Source organism: Aotus nancymaae, unplaced genomic scaffold (genome assembly GCF_030222135.1).
Source record: "Aotus nancymaae isolate 86718 unplaced genomic scaffold, 86718_ANA_hifiasm-v0.15.2.pri h1tg000011l, whole genome shotgun sequence".
NCBI lineage: Eukaryota > Metazoa > Chordata > Mammalia > Primates > Aotidae > Aotus > Aotus nancymaae.
Window position 1 is genome coordinate 88,075,720 of NW_026988422.1, and position 24,281 is coordinate 88,100,000.

The 24,281-nt window shown below is 64.2% G+C and overlaps 1 protein-coding gene and 1 long non-coding RNA gene across 2 annotated transcripts in view; one reads left to right on the top strand and one right to left on the bottom strand.

Moving 5' to 3' along the window:
• Positions 1 to 405: 405 nt before the first annotated feature.
• Positions 406 to 986, bottom strand: LOC135274192 (uncharacterized). Its single transcript, XR_010341971.1, has 2 exons — positions 782 to 986; positions 406 to 577 (listed from the first exon to the last, which is right to left on the bottom strand). It is a non-coding gene; the product is annotated as an uncharacterized LOC135274192 (long non-coding RNA).
• Positions 987 to 2,334: 1,348 nt separating this feature from the next.
• Positions 2,335 to 24,281, top strand: part of CEP170B (centrosomal protein 170B) — a 30,849-nt gene continuing 8,902 nt past the window's right edge. The window contains exons 1-12 of the mRNA XM_012471141.3: positions 2,335 to 2,381; positions 5,403 to 5,524; positions 13,643 to 13,732; positions 15,250 to 15,328; positions 15,800 to 15,858; positions 18,153 to 18,291; positions 20,215 to 20,319; positions 20,522 to 20,992; positions 21,273 to 21,991; positions 22,315 to 22,488; positions 23,059 to 23,149; positions 23,277 to 24,281. The exon at positions 23,277 to 24,281 is cut by the window's right edge and continues 699 nt beyond it. Coding sequence (XP_012326564.2) covers positions 5,420 to 5,524; positions 13,643 to 13,732; positions 15,250 to 15,328; positions 15,800 to 15,858; positions 18,153 to 18,291; positions 20,215 to 20,319; positions 20,522 to 20,992; positions 21,273 to 21,991; positions 22,315 to 22,488; positions 23,059 to 23,149; positions 23,277 to 24,281 — 3,037 coding nt within the window. The 5' untranslated portion in view covers positions 2,335 to 2,381; positions 5,403 to 5,419. The remainder of the gene's footprint in view (positions 2,382 to 5,402; positions 5,525 to 13,642; positions 13,733 to 15,249; positions 15,329 to 15,799; positions 15,859 to 18,152; positions 18,292 to 20,214; positions 20,320 to 20,521; positions 20,993 to 21,272; positions 21,992 to 22,314; positions 22,489 to 23,058; positions 23,150 to 23,276) is intronic.

Below are 24,281 nucleotides of genomic sequence, written 5' to 3' on the forward strand. Positions count from 1 at the left end.
CGAGGGACCCTTTGATGTATGGATCGATTTGGGGCATTTGGGCCTCGCCTCTTCTTGGTTTTCCTTTTCTCGTCTCCTCTGTGGGTTCTTGGCTTAGTTTCGGTTGTCTTCTCTACCCCTCCAATTCCTACCCCCGCCCTGTGGCTCCAAGCATTGCCCACACTTGCCCTCCTGGCTCTGTCCTGGGCTCCCAAACACCACCTGATGACTGGCCTGAGTGTGCTCAGGTCTCTTCACCTCTCAACTGCCAACCTCTACAACTGCACCTGCTCTCCCGGCCTGGCTTCCCAATCTAGTGACAGCCACACGCACTGGCCAGTCCAGGCAGAGCACTGGGCACCAGCCTTGCCTCCCTCTCGCCATCGAGAAAGTCAATGGTCCTGGCAGAAGAAAGAAAAGCACAAATAGAGAAAATGACTTTTATTAAGGATGATTTATCAAGGTGTGAACAAGGAGCAGGCCAAGCCAAGAGGGTGAAGAAACCTGGGTAGGGCAGGAAAGGATGGGCAGGGCTGGGGCCTCAGAGAGACAGGTCTGGCTCCAGCTGGGAGGAAGCCTGGGAAATTCCTACGCTCACCTGGAAGCAGGTGGGGTGGGGTTCGAGGGGCAGACCCAGAACACCCAGCCCCTCCCTGCCACGCACTCACCCACCCAAGTTCGTGCCCACTCTTCCTCCTAAATTTCCTTCTCTCTCCTTCCTCTGCTTCTGCCTCCCCCAGCTCAGGGCCTCTGGTCGGATGCCTAATTGCCCACCCTCAGGCATATTCTGCCATCCACTCACTTTGGCACCCGGAGCTCTCTCTTTCAAACCCTCATCGGAGCAGATCTCAGCCAGCATCAACTCACATGGTCCTTGGGAAGAAATCCAGGCACCCGGACGACCTGGCTGCAGGTCCCTCCCCGGGCTCCCTCCCCCACCTAGCAATCCTGGGAGCTTGCCCGGAGTGCTCACTGCCCTGCCCTCTCCCCACGCAAGTCAGTTTCCACCGGGTGCTTGGTGTGGGGCTCCCCCATACTGAAGGGCGCGTCTGACCTCTGAACTCGAAATCCCGCCCCAGGGCCCGGGACAGGGGCTCGGCCGAGGCTAAGCTCCGTGAAGGCAGACCCAGAGAGGCGCTGCTGAGTTGCGAGCAGGGCCTGGTGCCGGCCGGGTGGGCGCTGTCGCAGCCGGGAATGCCCAGCCGCTCCAGCTGCCCACAGGATAAAGCCCAGGGTTCCCCGGCCCTGGGCGCAGGCCTTCCATATCCCCCCCCCTCACCTCCACACCTGCGCTCACAAAGTTCCCCAACACCTGGAATGCAGGAATGCCCTCCGTGCACGCTGCCCCGCCCCCACCGTGATCCCTTCCCCCCAGCTCGGCTCCTGGGACACCGGTAAGTCCATCGTAGCACCCGGCCAGGAGAGAGCAGTCCGCGGGAACTTACCCCAGGATCCCCGAGAGCCTCCGGAGTCCCCAGCCCCACCCTCGCCCCTCGGCCAGGTCGGACCCACTGTGGGCGTCCAGGTAAGACGGCGTCGTTGCCCCTCACCCTCGCCCCCAGCTCAGCCTGGAGCGCCAGGGGTCCGAGGTGGAGCGTTCGGACACACGCCCAGTCTGGCCAGGCTCGGGAGGAGAGTCCGGGTGCGGCGAGGTGCGCCCCTGGGACTCACCCTTCCTCCTTCACCGTTCGCTCCTCTTCAGGACTACCGGGGCCAAAGGTTGGGGACTCGGGGCGCGGCTGGAGCCTACAGCTCCCGGAGCGTAGTTAAGCGTTAACCCGCAGGCCCTGGGCCAGGGTGCTGGGCTGCTGTGGGCACCCGATTCCGCCCGACGGCCGGTCCGGGAGGCGAAGCGGGGGGTGGCGCAGAGACGGGAGGGGATGGGGTCTGCGCGGGGCGCAGGGTGAGCCGGGGAGGCCAGCGGGGCCTGGGCTGGGAGGGGTGCGGGGTGAGCCGGGAGCCGGGGTGAGCCGGGAGCCGGGGTGGGCCAGGGCAGGAGGGGAGGGTGGGTGGGCCTGGAGCAGGGGCGGGGGGGCGGGACCCCGCGCGCGGCTGCGGGGCGCGCTCACCTGGCGGCCGCGGACCCGCCCTAACCTGGTTTCCGGCGGGGCGGGGCGCGGCGCGGCGGGGGCGGGGCGGGGGCGTGTCCGGGGCGGGGCGTGTCCGGGGGCGGGGCTGGGCTTCCCGCAGACGTCAGGGACCCGCGCGCGAGGCCGCAGGCGGCCGCTCTGCCGTGGGCTCGGCCCGGGCTGCCGCGAGCGTGCGGGCCGCGCCGGGCATGTCCTAGGCGGCGGCCCCGCCCAGCGCTCGGCCGGGCGGGCGGTAGGGCCGGGACCGAGCCGGGCGGAGCCGGAGACCAAGGCGAGGACTGAGGAGAGCCGGGGACCGAGCCCGAATCGCAGGTAGGACGCGCCGGCCCAGCGCTGGCCGCGGCCCGGGCCTCCCACCGCCCGCACCTGCACGCTTGTGGGGCCGCACGGGGCGCGGGGTCCCGGCCGAGGCCGGACAAAGGCGCAGGGATAAGGGGTGCGCCCGGCGCACCTGGCCAGGCCGGTCCCCGCCGCCGCGGAGGCGGCCCGGGTCTGCGCCAGGCCCGGAGGAACCGCCCCACGCGCGTCTACGCGGCCCGGCCGGGTACGTTTCTATGCGGCCTGCGGAGGGGGCGGCAGGCCTGGGCGCCCCGGTCCCCGCCCCGGCACCGGCTTGGCCATGGCCGCCCCCGGAGAGCGCTGATTCAGAAGGCGTCGCTCCCTCCCCCGCCAGGCCCGGCGCTCCCGCCCGGCCGCCTCCCTCCTGGCCTGGCCTCTCCTCCCGCGGTCCCTCCCTCCGTCTTCCTCCTCCTCCTCCCCTCTCTCCTCATTTCCCTTCGCCGCCGTCTCGCTGCTGTCCCGGCCTCTCCCGGCCTGTGCGCTCCTTCCACCGCCGGCCTGCCCCGCCCGGCTCGCCGCCCTTCCCCGCCCCTGGGCCCCTGCCACCTTTCCCCGCCTCACCTCCGACTGTGGCCCTTATGGCTGGGGCGGCAAGTTTGGGGCGTTTATTTTTCTTCCTCTTAGCAACGATGGCCAGCCCAGCCCCGAGGCAGCCGAAGGCCGTTTTGGAGCGTCGCTGGCTCCCAGGCCTTTTCAGGGTGGGCGGCCGGGGCAGTCGCTGGCCTGGCTCTGGCACGGCCACATCACCAGGCTCTGGGGCTCGGGTTCCCTTTGCCTTAAGCAGGGGCTGTGGCCTCCTCAGGGTGGGCCGCGGCAGGTGATGGCAGAGTGTGAGGGCTAGGAGGGCTGGCTGGGGGCCTGCGGTGCAATGGTGGGGTGGGCCCTGCCGGTTAGAGTACCCTGTGGTCTCCCCCAGCAGCCCTGGGGAGGGCGGGGCTGTAGAGGCCTCCTGGGGGCTCCACTGTCTGGGGCCGCAGGAGCATTGAAACCCCACCCCTTGCCTAGGGCCTGCCTGTCTGGCTGGAGCCTGGGTTCCTGGTTTAGGAAGGGCAGGGCCCCCAGGGTGAGAGGCTTTTTCTACGTCTTCCCGCCTGCCTGCCCAAGGTGAGGGTTACCATGGGCTGTGTGGTCACTTGGGCGTTCACACTGGCTGGAGCCGGGTGTCGGTTTTCCCTGCTGCTCACCAAAGGGAGCTGAGATCTGGTGAAGGGCCTCAAAGCTGAAGATGTTGGGTGTGAGCCCTGGGCAAAGCAGGGACAGGGCCCACCTCCAGGGCAGGGCCAAGGCTGCCTGAGATGATGAGAGTGATTCACTCTTCTGCCTGGCACCCTCAGGTGGTCGTGGCCTCGCCCCTGCCCTCAGGACGCACTCAGCCCGGCGGCCTCCCCTTCTCCTCTGCTCCCCTGGGCCCAGCCACTGCCATCTCTGTCCTGGGTTATCGTCCTCACTTCTTGACTGGCCTCCTGGGTGAGAGCCCCATGCCCACTCAGGGGCTCCGGGGCTGGCCTCACAGGCGTGTGACCTGGACACCCCTAGGAGCCCTTGCTCGGACCCGCACTTGGTGTCTTGCTCAGCTCCCCTCCTCATGGTTTTTGAACAAGGGCACCGCATTTTCTCTCTGTGCTGGGCCCTGCAGTGAGGGAGCTGGTGCTGGGCTCTTTAGGGACTTCATCCGCCTCTGGGACCAGCCACAGGACTCCCAGGGGAATGTGAGGCCCTCCGTCCCTCTGCCCTGTCCCTCTGCCCTGGTGGCACCGGCTGTTCTCTTCCTGGAATGCAGTCCCTTCATGCGCTCACTTCCACCCTATCCTGCTGACCCCGGATGCTGCCTCCCATGAGCCCCCTCCCCGCCCTGCCTCTGTGTTCCCTGTGTCCCTCTTTGCACCTTGTCATGAGCCATTTCTGTTGTCTGTGCCTGCCCCTGCTGAAGGGAGCGCCGGGATTCTGGGACTCTGTGTTTTGGTCACGGCTGGCTCAGCCCAGGCCACCTAGCTCATAGCAGCACTCAGGATGTGCTTCATGGACCGTCCGTGCCGTACAGCAGGGTGGGGTGCCCAGGACATGTGTGCTTGCGTGCTCCAGTGTGCAGGGTGTATGTTGGCGGCGTATAGGGCCCCTGGCTGGCCAGGGTTGGGTCTCAGGGTGACATCAGCCCTGGCCATTACTCAGACTGTCCCCCTCTTAACCCCCAGACTGCCACAGGGCTCCCTGCTACTAGCCCCTGACCACAGCAGACCCTCAGACCACCTCCTCTTTGTTGATGTCACTGGGAAGGTGGGCACCAAAGCTTATTTCCTTCTTGCGCACTGAAGGGGTTGCCTGCTGCTGCCCTCGCACCATGGCCACCAAGGGACGTTTGGCCTCCTCTCAGTGGTGGACATATTGATGACTCAGGGCCCCTGTCTCCAGTTCTGTCCCTGCTGCCTGTCACCCCAGGCCCTGTCTGGGGCTCAGTCTCAGAGTGTCCTGCTGTGGGGAGTGAGTCCTCTGGTTCAGTGTGTGTGCTGGGGTCAGTCTGGTACTGTGGACCTGGCATCATGGGGACCCTGATGGACCATGCTGAGTCCTGCCCATGAGCTGCTGCTGGTGGGTCACAGGGGGTCACATGGAGGTGGGGTCACATACGGGCAGGGTCACATACGGGCAGTGCAGCCAGTGTCCCCATGAACTTCAACCCCTGACACCTGGAAGACAGAAGAGATTAGGTGTGCTGGGGCCTGGAGGATAAGGGAGGACCAGGTAGGTGTGCCAGGGCCTGGAGAATAAGGGAGGCCCAGGCAGCCTTAGCCGGGGATGGACGTGATGGGGAAGGCCGATCACGAGGGCAAAGGCCTGGCAGTGGGACTCAGGATCATCCCCGGGGAGGGGGGGTGGCCTGGCGAGGCTGGAGCCCAGCTTCTCTGGAAGCTGCCAGCTTGCCTTGGAGGGACAGGATCTGGGCCGGGCCTTGGATGTGTCCAGGGCGTCCCACTCTAACAAGCCCCTCTTCCCCAGGGCCAGCCAGCACCAAGATGAGCGCCACGTCCTGGTTCCTGGTGAGCAGCAGCGGCGCCCGCCACCGGCTCCCTCGTGAGCTCATCTTCGTGGGGCGTGAGGAGTGTGAGCTCATGCTGCAGGTTCGCAGGGGACACTTGGGGCCAGGAGGGTAGGGGGTGGACAGTCCCGTCCCACTAGGGGCCAGGAAGGTGCCCGCCCCACTTGCTGCAGGCCACCCGGGCCAGGAGGCCACCATGCAGCCTGTGCCGGGTCTCTTGACCTGGGCCCTGGATGTACCGTGGGTTCTGTGGGTGCGAGCAGGGGTGGGTCCCTGTCCTGTTCATATCCCTGTCTGTGACAGGCGGGTGCTCAGGCTTTGTCAGGTTCTCAAAGTCACTGGGGTCCCTAGAAGCGTGAGTTGGCATCCTTGTGCAGAGAGGGAGCTGAGGCCTCGGCTTTGCGAGGTGCTGCAAGCCAGTCTGTCTACACCCTTGTCTGGGAGCCTGAGCTGTGAGTGCCACCTGAGCGGGGGTCCCAGCGTCTTGGTCCCAGCTGCACCCTGATGAAGGATGGTGCGTTTTGATGGTCCCCAGGCATGAAGGGGCTCTTCTCAGGGCATGAGAGCCTGCTGGGCACCTGCACTGGCAATTGGAAGTTTCTCTGGCCTGGGTTTGAGGTCTGAGTTTGGCTTTGTGGGGGTTTGCGATCTGGCTCTTCGAGAACAGAGCAGGGTGATGAGCTGACCACATGGGTCCATCCTGGCCAGCACGAGGTCCTTCCTCCACCCTGCGTCCCTGTGAATGAGTTGGCCTCCCTGTCCTGGCTTACCCCAAGCATGGCATGTGGGCCCCTGACCCAGGTGGATGGCACTGTCCAGTCTAGCCGAGGGCCTGCAGGTGCAGGGAGCTGCTTTGCCCACCGGGGTCCCATTACCTCACTCAGGCCTTGTTTCCTGATGCCGCGTGCTGCTGCCAAGGCTTCCAGACTGTGCCAGGCTCTGATGAGGTGGGCAGGCCTCGGGCTGTGGCAAGGGGTCCTGGCCACATGCACATTCCCTAGGGCAGACAGTGTTTGTCTGCCTCTGCCCAGGGCAACCCCACCCAGTATTGCTGCATGTGCCCTGCTGCGGTAGGAATGTTTGTATCCCCTGCAATTCAGAGGTCAAAGCTTCATTCCCAGCATAGTAGCTTCAAGAGATGGGGCCTTTGGGAGGTGACTAGGGCGTGCGGCTTTGCCCTTGGGAATGGGATCAGAGCCCTTACAAAGAGGCTGGAGGAAGCTGACTCGCCCCTTCTGCTCCGTGGGGACGCAGCATTCGAGGTACCATCCTTGAAGCAGAGACAGGGCCCTCTCCAGACACCGGATCGGCTGGTGCCTGGAGCTTGGGTTCCAGCCTTCAGAACTGTGAGCCGTACATCCCTGTGATTTCCACATTACTCAGGAATTTCGTTACAGCAGCCGGGATGGACTAAGTCCTGACTTCCCAGCTTCTCCCCGGACGTCCTCGGACTCGCTTGAGCCCGGACCCAGCAGGTCTCTCACCTCGCAGTTGCTTGTTCCAGCTCTGAAGTTCTTTAATCTGGAACATTCTCTCCCCTTTTTCTCTTTTCTTCATGCCTTTGGTAGCTGGAGAGAGTCGGTGGCTGGGGGCAGGAGTCAGCAAATGTTTTCTACAAAGGGCCTGGTAAAGATTTTAGGTTTTGCGGGCCACGAAGTATCCACCGCAGCCCGGCCCTGTGGCCGTGGCGAGGGGCGGCCAGGAGCGTGCGTGAACAGCTGAGGCCGGCGCGGCAGTTCCTGCAGATGTTGAAGTATCGATTTCCCGTCATTTTCACGTGTCATGAAATAGTCCTTTGATGATTTTCAATCATTTAAAAGTGTAAAGGTCATTCTTAGTTCTCAGGCCATCCGAAGACAGGCAGCAGGCCGCAGGCTGTGCCCACTGCCTCATAGGGCCCACTGCCGGATTTGGCTGGTGGCTCCCGTGGTCCATGTGCGGGGGTGGCATCAGTGATGGCCACGCTGCTCTACCTAGCGTGGCCAGGAAGGCTTCTCGCAGGAGGCAGCACTTTGGGGCCTCTGGAAGAAGCCAGAACCAGCCTGCAGGCAGGCGACTGGTGTGGGTGGTCTTCCTGCCCGCCCCTGCACCAGGCCTGCTCTGCCTCCTTCTCCCCGGGGTGAGAAAAGGTGCTGGGAGCAGGGTGCTCAGGGTGAGTTTGGGGTCCGATTCTGAGTCTGCACCTGTCAGTGGAACCCCGAGCAGGTCAGGAGCATTGAGGGCTTCCCAGCTCTCCTCGGTGGCCGCCGCTGGCCTGGGCAGGCCTACATTTCTACCCCTCACTGTCGTGGGTGGTGTGGCCATTGTAAGATGCATCTCCGTGGGGAAACTGAGGCTCAGGGAGGCCTTGCAGGTGTGGCGAGTGTGAGAAGGCTGGCCGCCTCCCGGTGCCCCTGCAGCAGCCTCCTGCCTGCCCAGCCCTGCCCCCTGTGGCCTCTGTCACCCTCACTCACTCCCTGAGCAGCTGCCCTACAGGCTTCTCGCTCCCACCCCGTGGCCCCACGTCTGGCCCCTGGGCCCCTGTGTTGCCCCCACCTCAGGATGTTTGCACCAGCCATCCATCCCTGCAGCAGCTTCCTCGGCAGCTGTGCCAGGACCCTCACCCTCTCGACTCATGCTTGGGGGCCTCAGTGGCCCTTTCCAAACACTGCTGCTCCCCCGAGGCCCTGTCCACCTCTGCTCAGACCATCCACATACTGCCTGGAGCCTGCCCTGTCCTCAGCTTCCAGCCTCCTCCTAGACAGCTGCTGCACTGTGGCCTCTCAGAGGCATCCCAAGCTCGGGTGGAACCAAACCTGCCACCCTCCGTCCCTTCCACCTGGGCCCCAGCCAGGTCCCCTGCCCTCTGCCCAGTGCCACCCCCGCCACACCCCACGCACAGACAGGAACGCAGGCCTCCACTGTGCCCAGGCTCTTTATCCCCACACCTGCCCTGGCTCTCCGGATCTGGCTCACACCCACCTTCCTGTCCTGGAACCTCCACACTCTGTCCCAGCATCCCCCCCACAGTCCTTGCTTTTAGCCCCACATCTTTCCACTGGGCAGGGTGCCAAGCAGAGACCCTGCCCTCCTCTGGCATCCACTACAGAGAGGGGCCGGCAGGGTGTCCGGGGTCCAGTCCTGTGTGAAGAAGGTGGTACCAGGGGCCGAGCGGTCAGCAGACACCTGCCTACGTTGTACTGAGGCCCTTGGGGCCAGTGGGGAGGGGGAGGCTGTGGGAAGGCAGAGGACAGAGCCGAGCCTGGGCTGTGGGGACAGGACTCGGAGGGGAGACGAGCAGAGTGGGCAGCCCCGTGGCCTGGGCTTTCACTAGGCACGAGGGGCAGTAGCTTGGGCCACAGCGGGCAGAGGGGTCAGGAGTTGTGTTTTGGGCAGAGCTGCCAGCCATGTGCTGTCCCACGGGCCACGCTCTCCCGGGCCCTGCCTTTGTTCCCTACAATGTCCTTGTTCCCAGTGCAAACCTGGCACAGAGCTGGTGCCCAGCAAACAGTCGTTACACGATGCAGGAACGCGGACCCGGGCAGGACTTCCTGCTGTGGCTGTCACTCCTGTGGTGGCTGAGGCTGTGGTAGAGGGTGTGGAGGTGTGTGTACATGTGTAAGTGTGTGTGTGCATACATGCACATGTCTGTAGGTGCACACATCTGTGCACTGTGCACATGCCTGTGTGTGCACGTGTGTGTCACGTGGGTGTGTGTGCTGCGGGTCTGTGGGGAAGTATCCTCTGTGGGAGTGTGACAGCCAGGATTTGTACTCTCGCATCCTGACCCAGAGACCACAGCCCGAGCAGGCCCGGGCCTCCATGCACAGCGCGTTGGGCCAGTCTGCTGTGGGTGCCTGCGGCCGCCCATGGGGAACTCGGTGAGCGGCAGGAGTTGGTGCCCAGAGCCCTGGCTGCTGCCGCTGCCACTCCGCACTGCTGGGCCAGGCTGTTGCCACAGAGGGCGTCAGACGTAAACTTTGGAAACATCTTTATTCCATTTTAAAGTGAGTACAAATTACTAGACGCATGCCCCAGAATCCATGGGTTTGGCGCGTCTTCCGGTCTTGTCACACGTCTGCGTTCACCTGGCTGTTTCTGCACCAGTTCCTTCTGCAGGCCCTGGTTTCTGTTGTTTTCAATCTTGAGTCCTGGGTGGGGGGCCACCCCTCATGGGTGGCTGGAGGCTTGGCCAAGTGAGGGGCTGCTTCTGGCCTAGAGTGCTGGGGCTGGAGAGGGGAGTCTCTGAAAGGGGCTCCCCGTGCATCTCTGGTGCTTCTGGCAGTCTGGGGAGGGGCTCTGCAGAAGCAGGTCTGGTGAGAAAGCCCTGGCCTGGGGTTGGGCGGGGCGGCTGGGCTCTGGGTGTTAAGGAGGTCCTCTGGGGGGATCCTGTGCTGAGTCCAAGGAGCCTGAAGCTGGGGTGGGCTGGGTGGGGTGAGAAAGGTGGGTGCGGGGAGGGGAGAGGCCGTAGACTAAAGGTGGGACCCAGGCCTGGGCAGGGACGCGGTGTGCCCAGAGCTGGCACAGTCATCTGGCTGAAGCTTGACTGTGGCCTGGGAGGGGTAAGAAAGTTTTGGAGAGGCCTCAGGGCCTGTGGGAAAGGCGGCTGTGGAGATGGGGGCTGACAGAGGGCTGCCGAGAGGAAGGAAGACACTCTAAACCCATGGATTTTGCGGGCCTTGCTGGAGCCTGTGGTGGAGAGGGGTTTGGTGGGTGAGCCCTCCAGAAAAGGCCTGGGGCGGGTGGGGCTCCGAGGGCCTGGAAGCTGTGCAGAGGTGTGTCCAGGAGGGGGCCCCAAGGCCCAGGGGGTCTGAGACTAGGGGAGCAGCTGGGAGGTTTCCAGGCTGGAAACCCCTGGTGGGGGTCGCTCCTCAGCAGAGAGATGGGATCCAAACCACCTGCCCCCAGCACCTCAGCCCCTTTCTAGGGGACAGGGGCAGTAGCGCCCTCCTTTATGCCCCTTGTGGACCCCATCCCCTGGGGTCTCATGCTGGCGGGGAGGGGCCTAGCTTCTCTGAGGCAGCAGCGGGTCCCTCTGGCCCGGTGGAGCCCACATGTCGGGCGGGCTGAGGCGGGGCTGCTGGCCTGTGCACAGAACAGGGTGCAGGAGGAGGTGAGCCCCAACCCCCGAGGGAGCGCCAGGCCTCCCAGCTTCCAGGCTGCACTCTCAGGCAGGACTCCCTCAGGGCTGCCGACGGGGCAGTCAGTGTCCTGGGGTGTCTCCAGCAGCCATCCTAGAGAGCTGGGGAGAGGGTCTCAGGACACGCTTCTTGGAGGAGGTGAGTGCTGGAGGTGGCCTGTGTCTGGGGCCTTCAGTGCTTGGTGGGAAGTCCGATGGAGGAGGTGATGTCTGGCGTCACCCTCCCCTGGCCAGGATCCTCCCCCAACCCCTCCGGCAGAGACTGCTGCTGGGGTGGCCAAGAGCTGTGAGGCTGTCTGGTTTTGTTTTGTTTTGAGACGGAGTCTTGCTCTGTTGACCAGACTAGAGTACAGTGGTGTGATCTCAGCTCACTGCAACCTCTGCCTCCCAGGTTCAAGCAGTTCTCCTGCCTCAGCCTCCCGAGTAGGCACCTACCACTGTGCCCAGCTAATTTTTCTGTCAAGGTCAGACCCACTCTACCAGAGACCTGTGGCTTTGGCTAGCAAGTGAGCTGGCACCAGGAGTCCCACCAGGATCCGCCTTCCCAGGGAGGCATGTGGGGCAGGTGGAGCGGCTCACCTGGTTCCTGGGAAAGCATGGGCTGCGTCCAGGCAGGCAGCTCAGGGATAGCTGCACCCAGGACCCTGCTTTCCCCTTTAAACCGCCCTGGCACTCCTACCCACTTCCTGGGGGGACTTAGGGTCCTGACAGGATGATGTGGGGATCCTGCCCACGCCCCCACCACCCTCCACCGCCGTCCCCACCCCCACCCTCCACCGCCGTCCCCACCCCCACCCTCCACCACAGTCTGCACCACTGTGGCTTGAGCCAGGCACCCTGGGCTTCTGAGTGCCCACTCCTGGGTGGCAGTGGCACTGGCATGAGGCTGGCTCTCAGTGCTGCTGGCTATAGGGTCCACTGCCACGTCGGATAACAGATATAGGTTCCAGCTCTCCAGGGTTCTGTGAGCCACTCCCGGCTGGTGCGGAGACGAGAAATTGTAGAAATAAAAGACACAAGACACAGAGACGGAGAAAAGAGAGTTTGGGCCCAGGGGTCCACTACCACCCAGATCGCGGAGACCTGCAGTGGCCTGAGTGCCGGGATGCTCTCACTTTTATTGAGTTGCAAATCTGGGGGCAGGGTAGATAGGGCGTGGCAGTGATAGGGTTAAGCACATCACCTGTCATTCAGGTAGGGGCTCAGGAATTTCTGGCACCCAAAGTGAGGTAAGGAGCATAATCCATCAGCACTTTTTCCATACTTATCAAGAAAGAACTAAAACATGAAGATTTATATTACTGTTACTGATGATCTTTGCTAAGAACAAAGGAGCCAGGTGCAGAAGCAGAACGTGAGAGTGGACATGGAGCGTGACCGCTGAAGCACAGCATCTCGTAGAGACGGTTAAGCCCCCGGATGTCTGCGGGCCTCCCTGACAGCCGTCCGGCCTACCGCAAGAGCTTGGAGGAGCGGAGTTTTCTCCTAACTCCTCAGGCAAAGGAGATGTCTCGGCTATTTTGGACATCTTCCCTAGCTGGCTAAACAGAGGCCCTTTCGCAGCGCCGGCACAGCCGCACAGCCGAGGGGCCCTCCAGCAGCCCTTATGCGGGTGGGCGTGACAGAGGGCTTAGAGCATCTTGCCTTAGGGTCATTCATTTCACAATGTCACCCCAGGTTCACACTTGCGACCTGAGAGGCATTAGTAAAAGAATTACGATCACCTATGAATCACTAAGATTACATATGAATAACTAATAACTACTATGGTTATATTTCTAGTTACTTTCTTCTTCATTATTTATATGGAAATAGTCTGAGGCCTTTTGCTCCTGCCTCGGTGCTTATGGGATCTCCCCTCTACAACTAGCCACCGTGAGCCCCACCCAGCTGCAGCTTCCCTGCCCTGGCACCTCTGCGGAGGTCTCAGCCAAGCTGGGCCCTTGAGCCCGTGTCCCCCACCAGCCCCTGCTGTGCGTTCTCCTCTCTGAGGAAGGAAGGAGGCCCTGCCCTGAGTGCTTCTAGTCCTGGCTAGGGTTGCTGGGGGAGGCCCCACACCAGTGTTGCAGGATGGTGCCTGGTGGCGGGGCAGTGATGCCCAGCTGCTGGGGTGGCCTGCACATGGCAGACTGAGAGTGACCAGCCTGAGGGGCCTTCTCTGGGAGACTGAGAAGCCATGCTGGCACTCAGGAGGGACGTCCAGGTCCTAGTCATGTGGATTGTGGGCCGTCCTGTCCCAGGGCTGGGGGACTTCCTTCAGGCCCATTGCTGCCTGTGGAAGCTGGCCTGGTGTCTTGTGGGTACACTGCCTTGATGGTCCCTAGGTGGTGGTGAGGGGCACACACTGTCTGGGGCAGGACTCAGTGGTTTCCCTGGGTCAGCTGATTCTGCTGGCCTTTCCTGGGGCTGGCCCCCCAGGCCTGTGGCTCTCAGGCTTGGGGCAGGAAAGGTGGAGTGGCGGGCCGGGTGGGCAGTGGCCGTGCTCACAGCACTTGAGCAAGTAGAAAGTGTCTCCCCATGTCCCAGTGGGTCAGCGATGGGGGCTTTGCTGTGGCCTTACAATTGGATGACTGGGGTTGACCTTGTGAGGGCACTGGGGCACTTGTCCTCGGGGCGTGGTCCCAGGGGGACTGGTGGCCTGGAAAGGGTCCACAGCACTCGGGGTGGACCCACCAAAGGTGTGGACGCTGGCTGAGAGTTGTGCATGTCCCTGTGGGGCTGGGCCAGGAGTGGGGGAGGGCTCCCTGCGACAGCACCCCTCACTGCCAGCCTGGCTGCCACCGCCTGACCTTGGGAGGGAACAGTGTGTGCCGGATGACCAGAGGGCTCCCACCACTCCCACGGCCCAGCCAGGAGCAGCACTGGGGAGGGCGGTCATGGGGCGGCAGCAGAGGGTGGGGGTTGTGGCCCTGGCATCTGGCCAAGTCCTGGTCTGGAGGCAGGGTGGACACACACTCTAGTAGGAGGCCTGGGGGCTACTGCTGGTGTTGTGCTGAGGGCAGGGGATGGGGCAGGGGTGCCTCTGCCTCCTGGGTTTCATCTCCCATGGAGCACCTGAGAGCCAGCTGTGTGTCTCCCCAGTCCCGCAGTGTGGACAAGCAGCATGCCGTCATCAACTATGACCAGGACAGGGACGAGCACTGGGTGAAGGACCTGGGCAGCCTCAATGGGGTGAGTGCCAGAGGCCCTGGCCTGGCCTTTTAGCAGCCATACCCTTCAGCCCTGGCCCCTCCCTCTCAGCCCTGGCCCCTCCCTCTCAGCCCTGGGCCCTCCCTCAGCCATGGCCCCTCCCTCTTAGCCCTGGGCCCTCCCCCAGCCCTGGCCCCTCCCTCTCAGCCCTGGCCCCTCCCTCTCAGCCCTGGGCCCTCCCCCGCCCTGGCCCCTCCCTCTTAGCCCTGGGCCCTCCCCCAGCCCATGCCCCTCCCTTTCAGCCCTGGGCCCTCCCCAAGATCTGGCCCCTCTCCCAGATCTGGCCCCATCCCCAACTGCAGAGGCCCCAGGCCTCCCCAGAAGGCTTCCCCAGGCAGGGACTCAGGACCCCCAACAGTCAGACTGTGCTTACAGGGAGAAGGGACCCTTCAGATGGGGAGGGAAGCACTGGGCTGGGGAATGGGGCCCCTGTGATGGAAGGAGCTGTGCTTGGGTACCCAGTCTGGGGGTGTGTGTGATCCTTTCTTCTGTGAGTTGAGAGTGGCAGGGGCAGGAAGGTAACTAGAAGGGAACGGGGTGTAGGGTGGAAGCAGGCAGGAAGGATGGAGGCCCCTCTCTCGGGGGGTGTGTCTGTCCCCGAGGTCCCTGTCTGTTGCTGAGCTTGGTGGACTCCAATTTGCCCTAGAACACTCCGTCTTCACTGCACTCTGCAGTCCTGAGCTGGGGGGCCCTAGCGGCCTCTCTGGGACACTCCCATCTTCACTGCAGTCTGCAGTCCTGAGCTGGGGGGCTCTAGCGGCCTCTCGGCAGCCCCTCAAGGAGCTCTGGCTAGGGGATCTCAGGCTTCTGGGTTCTGTCCTGAGCTCTCTCCTCCTGCAGCATGCTTGTCTGATAAAGCAGCTGCCCCTGAATGGCTGCACAGCAAGTGGCCACTCCTCTGCCTGTGTGGGCTGCGTCACCCACATGGGCTTTGAGAGGGTCCCCAGGGCTGCTGGCCTGGGTTGCATAGCACCGGCCGGGTCAGTGCTCCTGGGCCCTCCATGGCTGGCTACCTCTCAGGCCTGTGATGCCCACACACCTGCCTCCCACCTACCTCTGGGATTGGCACATCAACACCCCTGCCAGCGGGCAGCCTGGAGGGTGTTGTCAGACCCGCTGAGGCCTGACCCCTGGCCAAGGGCCACCACAGGGCAGGCCTAAGCATATTGTGGGGTCGGAGTCGGGGCCGGGGCCAGCACGAGGCTGTGTGGGTGAGAGGAAGCACCTCTTAGAGGAGTCTACTTCACAAAGACGCTCGAAGGGTTCTGTTCCAGAGGGTTCTGTCGGGGTCCCTGCAGTGCTGGGTGGGCCCCGGTGCCTGAGTGCCCCTGGCCAGCAGCTGTGGAACTCGGGGCTGGGCACCTGTGCTGCTGGTGCCTGGGACGGTGCTGCACAGGCCACCGCTCTCCGTGGGCTCCAGAGGGTTGGCGCCCCCATCGCGTCTCCCACAGCCGCCCACCTGCTCAGCCCCACCCTGCTGCCACGTGTTTTCCCTGCAGACATTTGTAAATGACATGCGAATCCCGGACCAGAAGTATGTCACGCTTAAGCTCAACGACGTCATCCGCTTCGGATACGATATCCTGCCCCCCAGCCCCTCCTCCTGGGCTTCTCAGTCCCCAGGGCCACAGTCACCCTGTTACTCCAGCAGCAGAGCTGTCACCGCTGGGCCCACGGGGTTACAGAGCATGGAGGATGACCCTAGGGCTGGGCTCCAACTGCTGACGGTTCACCCCAAGGAATGCTCGTCCCTGCAGCCTGACCCCAGTGGGTGCCCTGGCCATGGGCACCTGCTGCTTGCCCACCCAGCCAGCCTGAGGTCACATGGGGCCCGGGGAACTGGTGACCACTCCCTGAGACCCCGAGTCCTGGCCCGACCTTGGGACTGTCGAGCACATGGGTGGGTATGGCTGTGTCTCCCCGGGAAGAAAGGGGCCCCTCCTCTGCCTGCCTCAATGGGCCCTTGAGCTGGTGCACCTGTTGCTGGGTGTGGACTTCAGCGCAGGCTCCTGGCTCTTCTGCTCTGTGTTCGCCTTAATGCACATCCACATTCCAACATGTATGTGCTGGAGCGGGTGCAGCACCGAGTCCCGGAGGAGGCGCTCAAGGTCAGTGCTGGCCACGCCCAGGGGTCATCCTCCCCACGAGGGTCATCCTCCCCACGGGGGTCATCCTCCCCATGAAGGTCATCCTCCCCATGGGGGCTCAGCCACCCCACGAGGGTCATCCTCCCCATGAGGGTCATCCTCCCCACGAGGGTCATCCTCCCCACAGGGGTCATCCTCCCTACCAGGGCTCAGCCACCCCACGAGGGTCATCCTCCCCACTGGGGTCATCCTCCCCACGGGGGTCATCCTCCCCATGAGGGCTCAGCCACCCCACGAGGGTCATCCTCCCCACAGGGGTCATCCTCCCCACGAGGGCTCAGCCACCCCACGAGGGTCATCCTCCCCACGGGGGTCATCCTCCCCACAGGGGTCATCCTCCCCACGAGGGCTCAGCCACCCCACGAGGGTCATCCTCCCCATGGGGGTCATCCTCCCCACGGGGGTCATCCTCCCCATGGGGTCATCCTCCCCACCAAGGTCATCCTCCCCATGGGGGCTCAGCCACCCCACGAGGGTCATCCTCCCCACGGGGGTCATCCTCCCCACGGGGGTCATCCTCTCCACGGGGGTCATCCTCCCCACGGGGGTCATCCTCTCCACGGGGGTCATCCTCCACACCCCTCCCCACAAGGGTCATCCTCCCCACGGGGGTCATCCTCCCCATGAGGGCTCAGCCGCCCCATCCTCCCCTCCATGCTCCCACTTCCATCTCCCCAGCAAACATTCTCCAGGCCTCATGGGCGCCATGAGTCAGGCCAGCCTGTCCTGCCCTGCCAGATGGTCCAGTCTGGCAGGTGGGAAGATAGTCATTACCCCCAGCCTGCTGCAGTGACAAGATGGCAGGGGCACTGGGGCGTGAGCACCACTGTGGATGCAGCAGGACTGGGGCTCCGGGAGGGGCCTGGGAGGAGGCACACTGCATGGTCAGCCTGCTGGAGCTCCTGGACTTTCTGAACTGCAGTGTTGGGCGCTGGCAGGTTCAGCTCTGGCTCACAGAACAAGCAGCTCATTGGGTGTGCTGGGTGGCCAGAGCCACGGAGGCCACAGGGCTCACCCTGCAGGAGGGTGCAGCGGGGCCGAGGCGGGGCAGGAGCCTACCTGGGAGCAGGGGGCCCCATTCAGAGGGCCAGGAGGATATAGAGCCCCTGAGTCCCCAGCATCTTTTTGGGGGTGTCTCTCAGGTTAAGGAGTTTTGGGGTCTCATAAGAGGCTTTAGATTCTCTGACATTACAGTTATTCGGAGTCTTTGAAGCTGAAGGGATTAGGGGTCTCTAGACAGAGTGTTTAGGGTCTCTGAGGCTGGGGAAATTTGGTTTCTCTGTGAGTGAGATATTTAGGGTCCCTTCGGCTCAGGGGATTTGAGGATCTGCGTGTTAGAGGATTTGGCGTTCCTCTGAGTGAAGGGATTTGAGTTCTCTGAAGCTGAGGTGCTTTGGGGTCTCATGCTGAGGGGATTAAGTTCCTCCAGGTTAGCGGATTTGAAGTCCTTCAAGGTGGCGGGATTTGGGGTCACTTCAGGCTGAGAGGATTTGTTGCTTCTCAGGGTGAGGGGATCTGAGGTCTCCCAGGCTGAAATGTGAAGGTCTTAGACTGAGGGTTTGTAAGGGTTTCACACTGCACGGCCAAGGCCCCCCGAGTTCCTGTCTGTCTCTCCGCTCTCCTCCCACGCTGCCCACCCTGACCGGGTGCCCTCTTGGAGCCCCTCGGGAGGTAAAAACTGCCCCCAGCATATTGATGAGGCTGCCGTGGGGGTGGCCAGAGGCAGGAAGGAGGAGTGCTGACGGCTGATGATGGCAGCCTTCAGGGGCTGGCATCCTTGAGGGTCCTTTCCCCTGTGTGCTGGGGACACAGACGGCCAGGGCCCCTGTGCAGGCGTGAGGGGTGTCTCCTCTCCCTCGATTGTTCATGTGGGAGTCGTGGAGCACAGACTCAGGGCCCTGATCAGAGCTCCCAGTAGCCCTGTGTTGCCGGGTGCTTAGCCCATTCCTCGGATGGTCTCTGAGCAGCACGAGGCCCCCAAGCCTGCCAGGGGCAGGGCCCAAGGGAGCCGGGTTCTGTCTGATGGCACAAGCAGCCCTGCCCCACCCAGGCAAGCCCCTGCTTCCCCTGGAAGCTGCCCCACCTCAGGCTTGAGCTGAACCCCGAGCTGTGTGACCCAGGCAGGCTCAGGCTTTGTTTACTCTTGGGGTTGGGAGGGCGTTAGGGAGAGCTTGTGACATGCAAAGTCATACCTGGGACCTCTGGATGGATGGATAGCTGGGCCCCGTCCCTTGCCCCGTCTGGCCTGCCCACAGCACGAGAAGTACACCAGCCAGCTGCAGGTGAGCGTAAAGGGCTCGGCGCCCAAGAGGAGCGAGGCACTGCCAGAGCACACGCCGTACTGCGAAGCCTCGAACCCCAGGCCGGAGAAGGGGGACCGGAGACCAGGAACAGGTAGGCCCAGGCAGTGCGGATAGGGTGAGCACACAGGGCCACTACCAGGCCCTCTGCCCCGCACCTGCCTCCCTGCACCCTCACCCGTGCCACACATGCCCGCGAGCACCCACACCCTCACCCACTGCACTCACCCACCTGTGCAGCCCTCACCCCGTCGCCCCTGCCCACCCGCACGGCTCACCCCTGTGCACACCCACCCGTGCGTGCCTGCACCCCTGGGCCACCAGCTGGGCACCCTGTGTTCGCAGTGGTGAGAGGCAGGTGTTGGGCGTGCAGCTGTGCTGCCTAACATCAGGCATCTGGACTCGATTCTGCAGACGGCAGAGCCAACAGGGCTCAGGGGTTGGTGGTGTCCAGTGAGACCTGGTTTGTGCCTTTGCAGTCAGTGCAGTGGGTGGGCAGAAGTCTGGGAGGAAGGCAACTGCCGCCCAGGTCTGGTAGGCACGAGCGGAGGGTGTGGAGCTGAGAGCGAGAAAGGGCCTGGTCGAGTGTGGAGCAGTCGGGGTTGGGGGTCCAAGCCTGAGGCCCCGGTGTATGACTTGGGTTCTGGTTAGACAGGGGTGTATCCGGGGATCAGGCTTTCTGCTCCCACCTTGGTCCAGGAAGGGTCAGCTAGCTGCCCCCAGCTTTGGCCCCATGTCTGCCGTGTTCCCACCATCACCCACGCATCCACGTTGTGCAGCCACGCAGCTGCCGGCGTCAGGTTGGGATACAGGTTCTCCCAGAATGGAAGCCCGCTGGGGACCAAAGCTTTCCAGAAGGCCATCTGAGCTCCCCAGAGCACCTGTCAGCGTTCAGGCTGTGAAGCACGTGCAGCTGGTGACAGCCAGTGCGGAGCTGTCCCGGAGGTCATGACAGGTGCAGCCAGCTGGGCAGCCTGCCTCCTTGGCTCCTTTAGAGCAGGGGCAGCACATTTTGGGGGCCGAGGAGGGGCTAAGGGCCAGCAGCAGATGGGGGACTGCCTGGTAACAGATGCCTCTGCCTCAGCAGCCCCTGGGTGTGATCCTGGGTCAAGAGTGAGTCCCCAGGGAGGGGTAAGGCCTGTGTGACACGTCTCGGGGTCCCTGCATCTCCAGCACAGTGCGCACCTGGCTTCTGACAGGTGACTGGCCTCAGATCCTCTGGCCGCCCAGCAGTGTAAGCAGCTGGGGACGGTGACGCAGAGGCCCACTGGGCTCCAGCAAGGGTGGAGAGAGCGTGGGTGGGGGCCCAGGAAGGAGACTGTGGGCATGAGGGCCAGCGCCCTGACCTGAGGGCACTGAAGACGGCTTCTGCTCACCGCTGCCCTCAGGAAGGGCGGGCTGCCGGCTTCTCAGTGGGTCAGAAGTCAGATTCCATCTGAAATACACAATTTCGCTTCTGATCATTAAGGCAAACAGACTAAAATGCCGCAGGGACCATGTAGACTGCGGTTGCCACCCACCCCCAGGGCCACCCGTTTGTGGCCTGAACCATTTACCAAGCGTCGGAGGTGGCCGGCCCCAGGTGTGGGCTCCTCCTGGCCTCTTGCCCTCTGTTGGATAAGCACTGGGGTCAGAAGGCTGGGGCAAGGCTGCAGAGATTTGCTGCCCCAGTATGGGGCTGCTGGGGCCCCCCCACCCTGCCCCAGGGGATGAGCCTCTGAGCACGTCAGAGGGGAGGGAGGAGGGGCCAGGCAGGGAGCGGGGCCCAGGTACGCTGGAGCCTCTGAGCACATTGTGGGGGAGGGAGGGGCCGGGCAGGGAGGGGCCAGTGAGCAACCCTGGGTTCCAGATAGTCGACATTCTCCCCAGAGGCAGGGCCCTGCGCTGCCACCCAGCTGAGCTGGGAGGTGATGCTGGGGCCTGCCCCAGAGTCCAGCCTCTCCTGGGGTGCCAGTTCTCTGCCTTTCACTTTGGGAGCCCCAGCAACACTGAGTCTGAACTCTTGCTCCCTCCACAGAGGCAGCTTCTTACCGCACACCCCTGTACGGGCAGCCCTCCTGGTGGGGTGAGGACGATGGTGGCACACTGCCCGACACCCAGCGCCAGGGAGAGCCCTATCCAGGTTGGTCTTGGGGCCAGGCTGGTAAGACCCCGAGGGCTCCCAGAGGGTAGTGTGTGAAGGGGACGGCCTGGGCTTGAGGAGCCCACTCCAGGGGACATGGGGCCTCTCTCCCCTTCTTGGGTGGAGTGGATGGTCTCAGCTGAGGAGGATGGTGGCAGCTGGCTGCCCCGAGGCCCAGTCTGAGGACGTCTTCCCACTCCAGAACGTCCCAAGGGGACGGTGCAGCAGGAGGGTGAGCTCGACGGCTTCCGCGCCCCCGTCGAGCCTCAGGGCTGTTCCTTCCGACGGGAGCCCAGCTACTTCGAGATCCCTACGAAGGAGACCCCGCAGCCGTCTCGGTCCCCTGAGGTGCCGGCACAGGAGATGCCCACGAAAGATGCAGAGGCGGGTGGGGGCGGAGCGGCCCCCGTGGTGCAGAGCCACGCCTCCTTCACCATCGAGTTTGATGACTGCAGCCCGGGCAAGATGAAGATCAAGGACCACATCACCAAGTTCTCCCTGCGCCAGCGGCGCCCAGGCAAGGAGGCCACGCCCGGCGAGATGGTGTCAGCCGAGACCAAGGTGGCCGACTGGCTGGTGCAGAATGACCCGAGCCTGCTGCACCGGGCCGGCCCTGGGGACGACCGCCACAGCACCAAGAGCGACCTGCCCATCCACACCCGCACCCTGAAAGGTGAGTGCCCAGCGGACGGCCGTGCCAGTCCCGGGATAGGCAGGGGACTGGGTGTCGGCTGGGTCTGCACGCCTGCCATGCTGAGGGGCCGTTCGGCTGAGGTGACTTCTGTCTTTCAGTTAGTTGCTTAGGAGCCACCCGCCCGGTCAGGGGTCCGGCCCTCGAGCGCCTTCCTGTTGCGCATCTGCCAACTCCCAGGCCTGGGGGGATGAGGCTGCCTGAGACCCTCTGCTGTTTCCTTTCTGTCAGTCTGACGAGGTGGGGCTCCCTGTCCCCCCAGGTCACAAGCATGAGGACGGCACGCAGAGCGACTCAGAGGACCCCCTGGCCAAGGCGGCCTCAGCGGCCGGGGTGCCCTTGGAGGCCAGTGGGGAGCAGGCGCGGTTGCAGAGGCAGATCAAGCGGGACCCCCAGGAGTTGCTGCATAACCAGCAGGCCTTTGTCATCGAGTTCTTCGACGAGGACACGCCCCGAAAGAAGCGCTCCCAGTCCTTCACGCACACCCCGTCCGGGGACCCCAAGGCCGACAAGCGCCGTGGCCCCACAACGGCCGACAGGGACCGCCCCAGTGTCCCAGCCCCGGTCCAGGTGGGGGTCCGCAGCTCGGGGCCACAGAGGGCTGGCTCGCTCAAGCGGGAGAAGACAGAAGAGCGGCTGGGCAGCCCCTCGCCCGCCGCCCGGACCCCTGCCCGCCCCTTTGGCAGCGTGGGACGCCGCTCCCGCCTAGCCCAGGACTTCATGGCCCAGTGTCTGCGGGAGAGCTCCCCGGCCGCCCGGCCCAGCCCTGAGAAGGTTTCTCCGATGCTGCCTGCTCCCCTGACACCCCGTGGGGCCAGCCCCGTGGGCCCCCCGACCCCACCGCCCGCCCCCGCTGACCCCCAGCTGACCAAGGCACGGAAACAGGAGGAGGACGACAGCCTCAGTGACGCAGGGACATACACCATTGAGACCGAGGCTCAGGACACGGAGGTGGAGGAGGCCCGTAAGATGATCGACCAGGTGCGGCCAGCGAGAGCCCTCGTGGGGAAGAAGGAGTGGGGAGGTGATGCCGCGGCGGACGTTGTCCTGCTCCGGCCCAGCCAGGCAGGAGGGAGCCTGGTGTGCTGCCCACAGCCCCGCCCCTCGCCTTCCCAGGGCACCGCCGGATGGGTCTGTATCCCATCCAGCATGCCCCACTGAGGCCAGGTTGCACGTCCCGGCCACCAGCCACTCTGGCCAACTAGGTCCCTGTTCTCCCGGTGGTCTGGGGGTGGCCGGTCAGTGGAGGGTGGGGAGGTGGGCTTTTCTGACCCTCCATGCCTGGGACCATTTCCTCTTGGCAGGTCTTTGGGGTATTGGAGTCCCCTGAACTCTCCAGGGCATCTTCGGCCACCTTTCGCCCAATCATCAGGGGAGACAGAGATGAGTCTGGTGACGGGGGCGTGGCCCAGCGGATGGCCCTGCTGCAGGACTTTGCCTCCCGGCCATTGGGTACGGCCCCTCAGGCAGAGCACCAGGTACAAGCCCAGACAGCCAGCCCGAGGAGGGGCTGGGCAGGAAGAGGGCACCGTCCAGGCCGGGCCTGTGGTCAGGGGGCCCCTCAAGGGGTGAGACTGGACTTTCCTCTGAGGGACACATTCACCTGGAGGGTGGGCTGCGGCTTCCATGAGAAGGGATCGGGGCCAGGTGTCAGGCCCAGTGTCGATTTGAGGTCCTGGGCAAATGGGGTCCGAGGTCAGGACAGGGCCACGGCTGCCCTGCCATCCTGGAACTGAGCTCCATGAGGCTGCCTGGGCTGGGCAGGCAGGGTCACGCCGGAGCAAGTCCAGGGGAGGTGGCTGGACCCCTGGCTGCCTTTGCAGGGGCATGCTCGCTCGTGCAGCAGGCCCAGGGCGGTGTGCGTGCCTGGGGCTGCTGTTGGAGACTGCTTGGATGCCCCTCCTGTTCCCTGGCGCCCCTCCTGTGCCCTGGCGCCCCTCCTGTGCCCTGGTGCCCCTCCTGTGCCCTGGCACCAGTCCTGTGCTCTGGTATCCGTTGCTCCTCACCGTGGGGCTTGCCTGGAAACACTCCCACCCTTCTCTCCACAGGGCCTCCCAGTGCCAGGCTCCCCTGGGGGTCAGAAGTGGGTGTCCCGCTGGGCCAGCCTGGCCGACAGCTACTCAGACCCAGGCCTCACAGGTGAGTGGCCCCAGTGCTGGGCAGGAACAGGGGCCAGGCCACTGACCACGGACACAGACTGCGTCTTCCTGTGCTGGAGGGCCTTCAGACCAGCGGCCCTCTAACCAGACGCTTTTATGCTCCACAGAAGACGGCCTGGGACGTAGCGGCGGGGAGCCTGAGGGGGCCCTGCCTACGCGCACGCGGCGACGTCTCCCTCAGCTGCCCAGTGAGAGGGCTGACAGCCCTGTGGGTCCTGAGAGCAGCAGGAGGAGCGGGCCTGGGCCACCGGAGCCGGGCGTCGAGCAGGCCAGCCGCCTCTTCGGCCAGGAGGAGTTGGACCCTGACAGCCTCAGCGATGCCAGTGGGTCCGATGGGGGCCGAGGCCCTGAGCCAGGGGTGGAGCCACAGGACAGCAGACGCAGGAGTCCCCAGGAGGGGTCCACGTGGAGCAGGGGTCGGCGCTCGCCAAGGGCCCCTGGGGAGCCAACTCCACCCTCTTTCTTCATCGGGGACCAGAATGGGGAAGCTGTGTTACCTAGGAAACCGCTTGTGGCTCCAGGGGATGGGGAGGGCCCAGGGCGGGCAGCCCAGTCCAGCCCTCCTGCACGGGATGGTGTCTATGTCAGTGCCAATGGGAGAATGGTCATCCAGCTGCGGCCTGGACGGTCCCCAGAGCCTGACAGCCCTGCCCCTGTCTTCCTCCGGCAAGAGAGCTTTACTAAGGAGCCGGCCAGTGGTCCCCCAGCGCCTGGCAAGCCCCCCCACATACCCAGCCACCCGCTTCTGCAGGACCTGGCGGCTACCCGAGCCGCACGCATGGACTTCCATTCCCAGGACACCCACCTGATCTTGAAGGAGACCGAGACAGCCCTGGCAGCCCTGGAGGCCCGGCTGCTCTCCAATTCTGCAGATGCCGAGTGTGAGGGGGGCAGTGCCCCGAGGCCGCTGGATGATGCCCTGTCAGGGGACTCGGACGTGGACACTGCCAGCACAGTCAGCCTGCGCAGTGGCAGGAGCGGGCCCAGCCCCACCACCCCCCAGGCCCTGCGGCCACAGAAAGAGATGTCGCCATCCCCACCAGCTGCACAGGACCCAGGAGGCACCGCCCTGGGCAGTGCCCATGAGCAGCCCTTGGAGAGGCAGCGTCGCC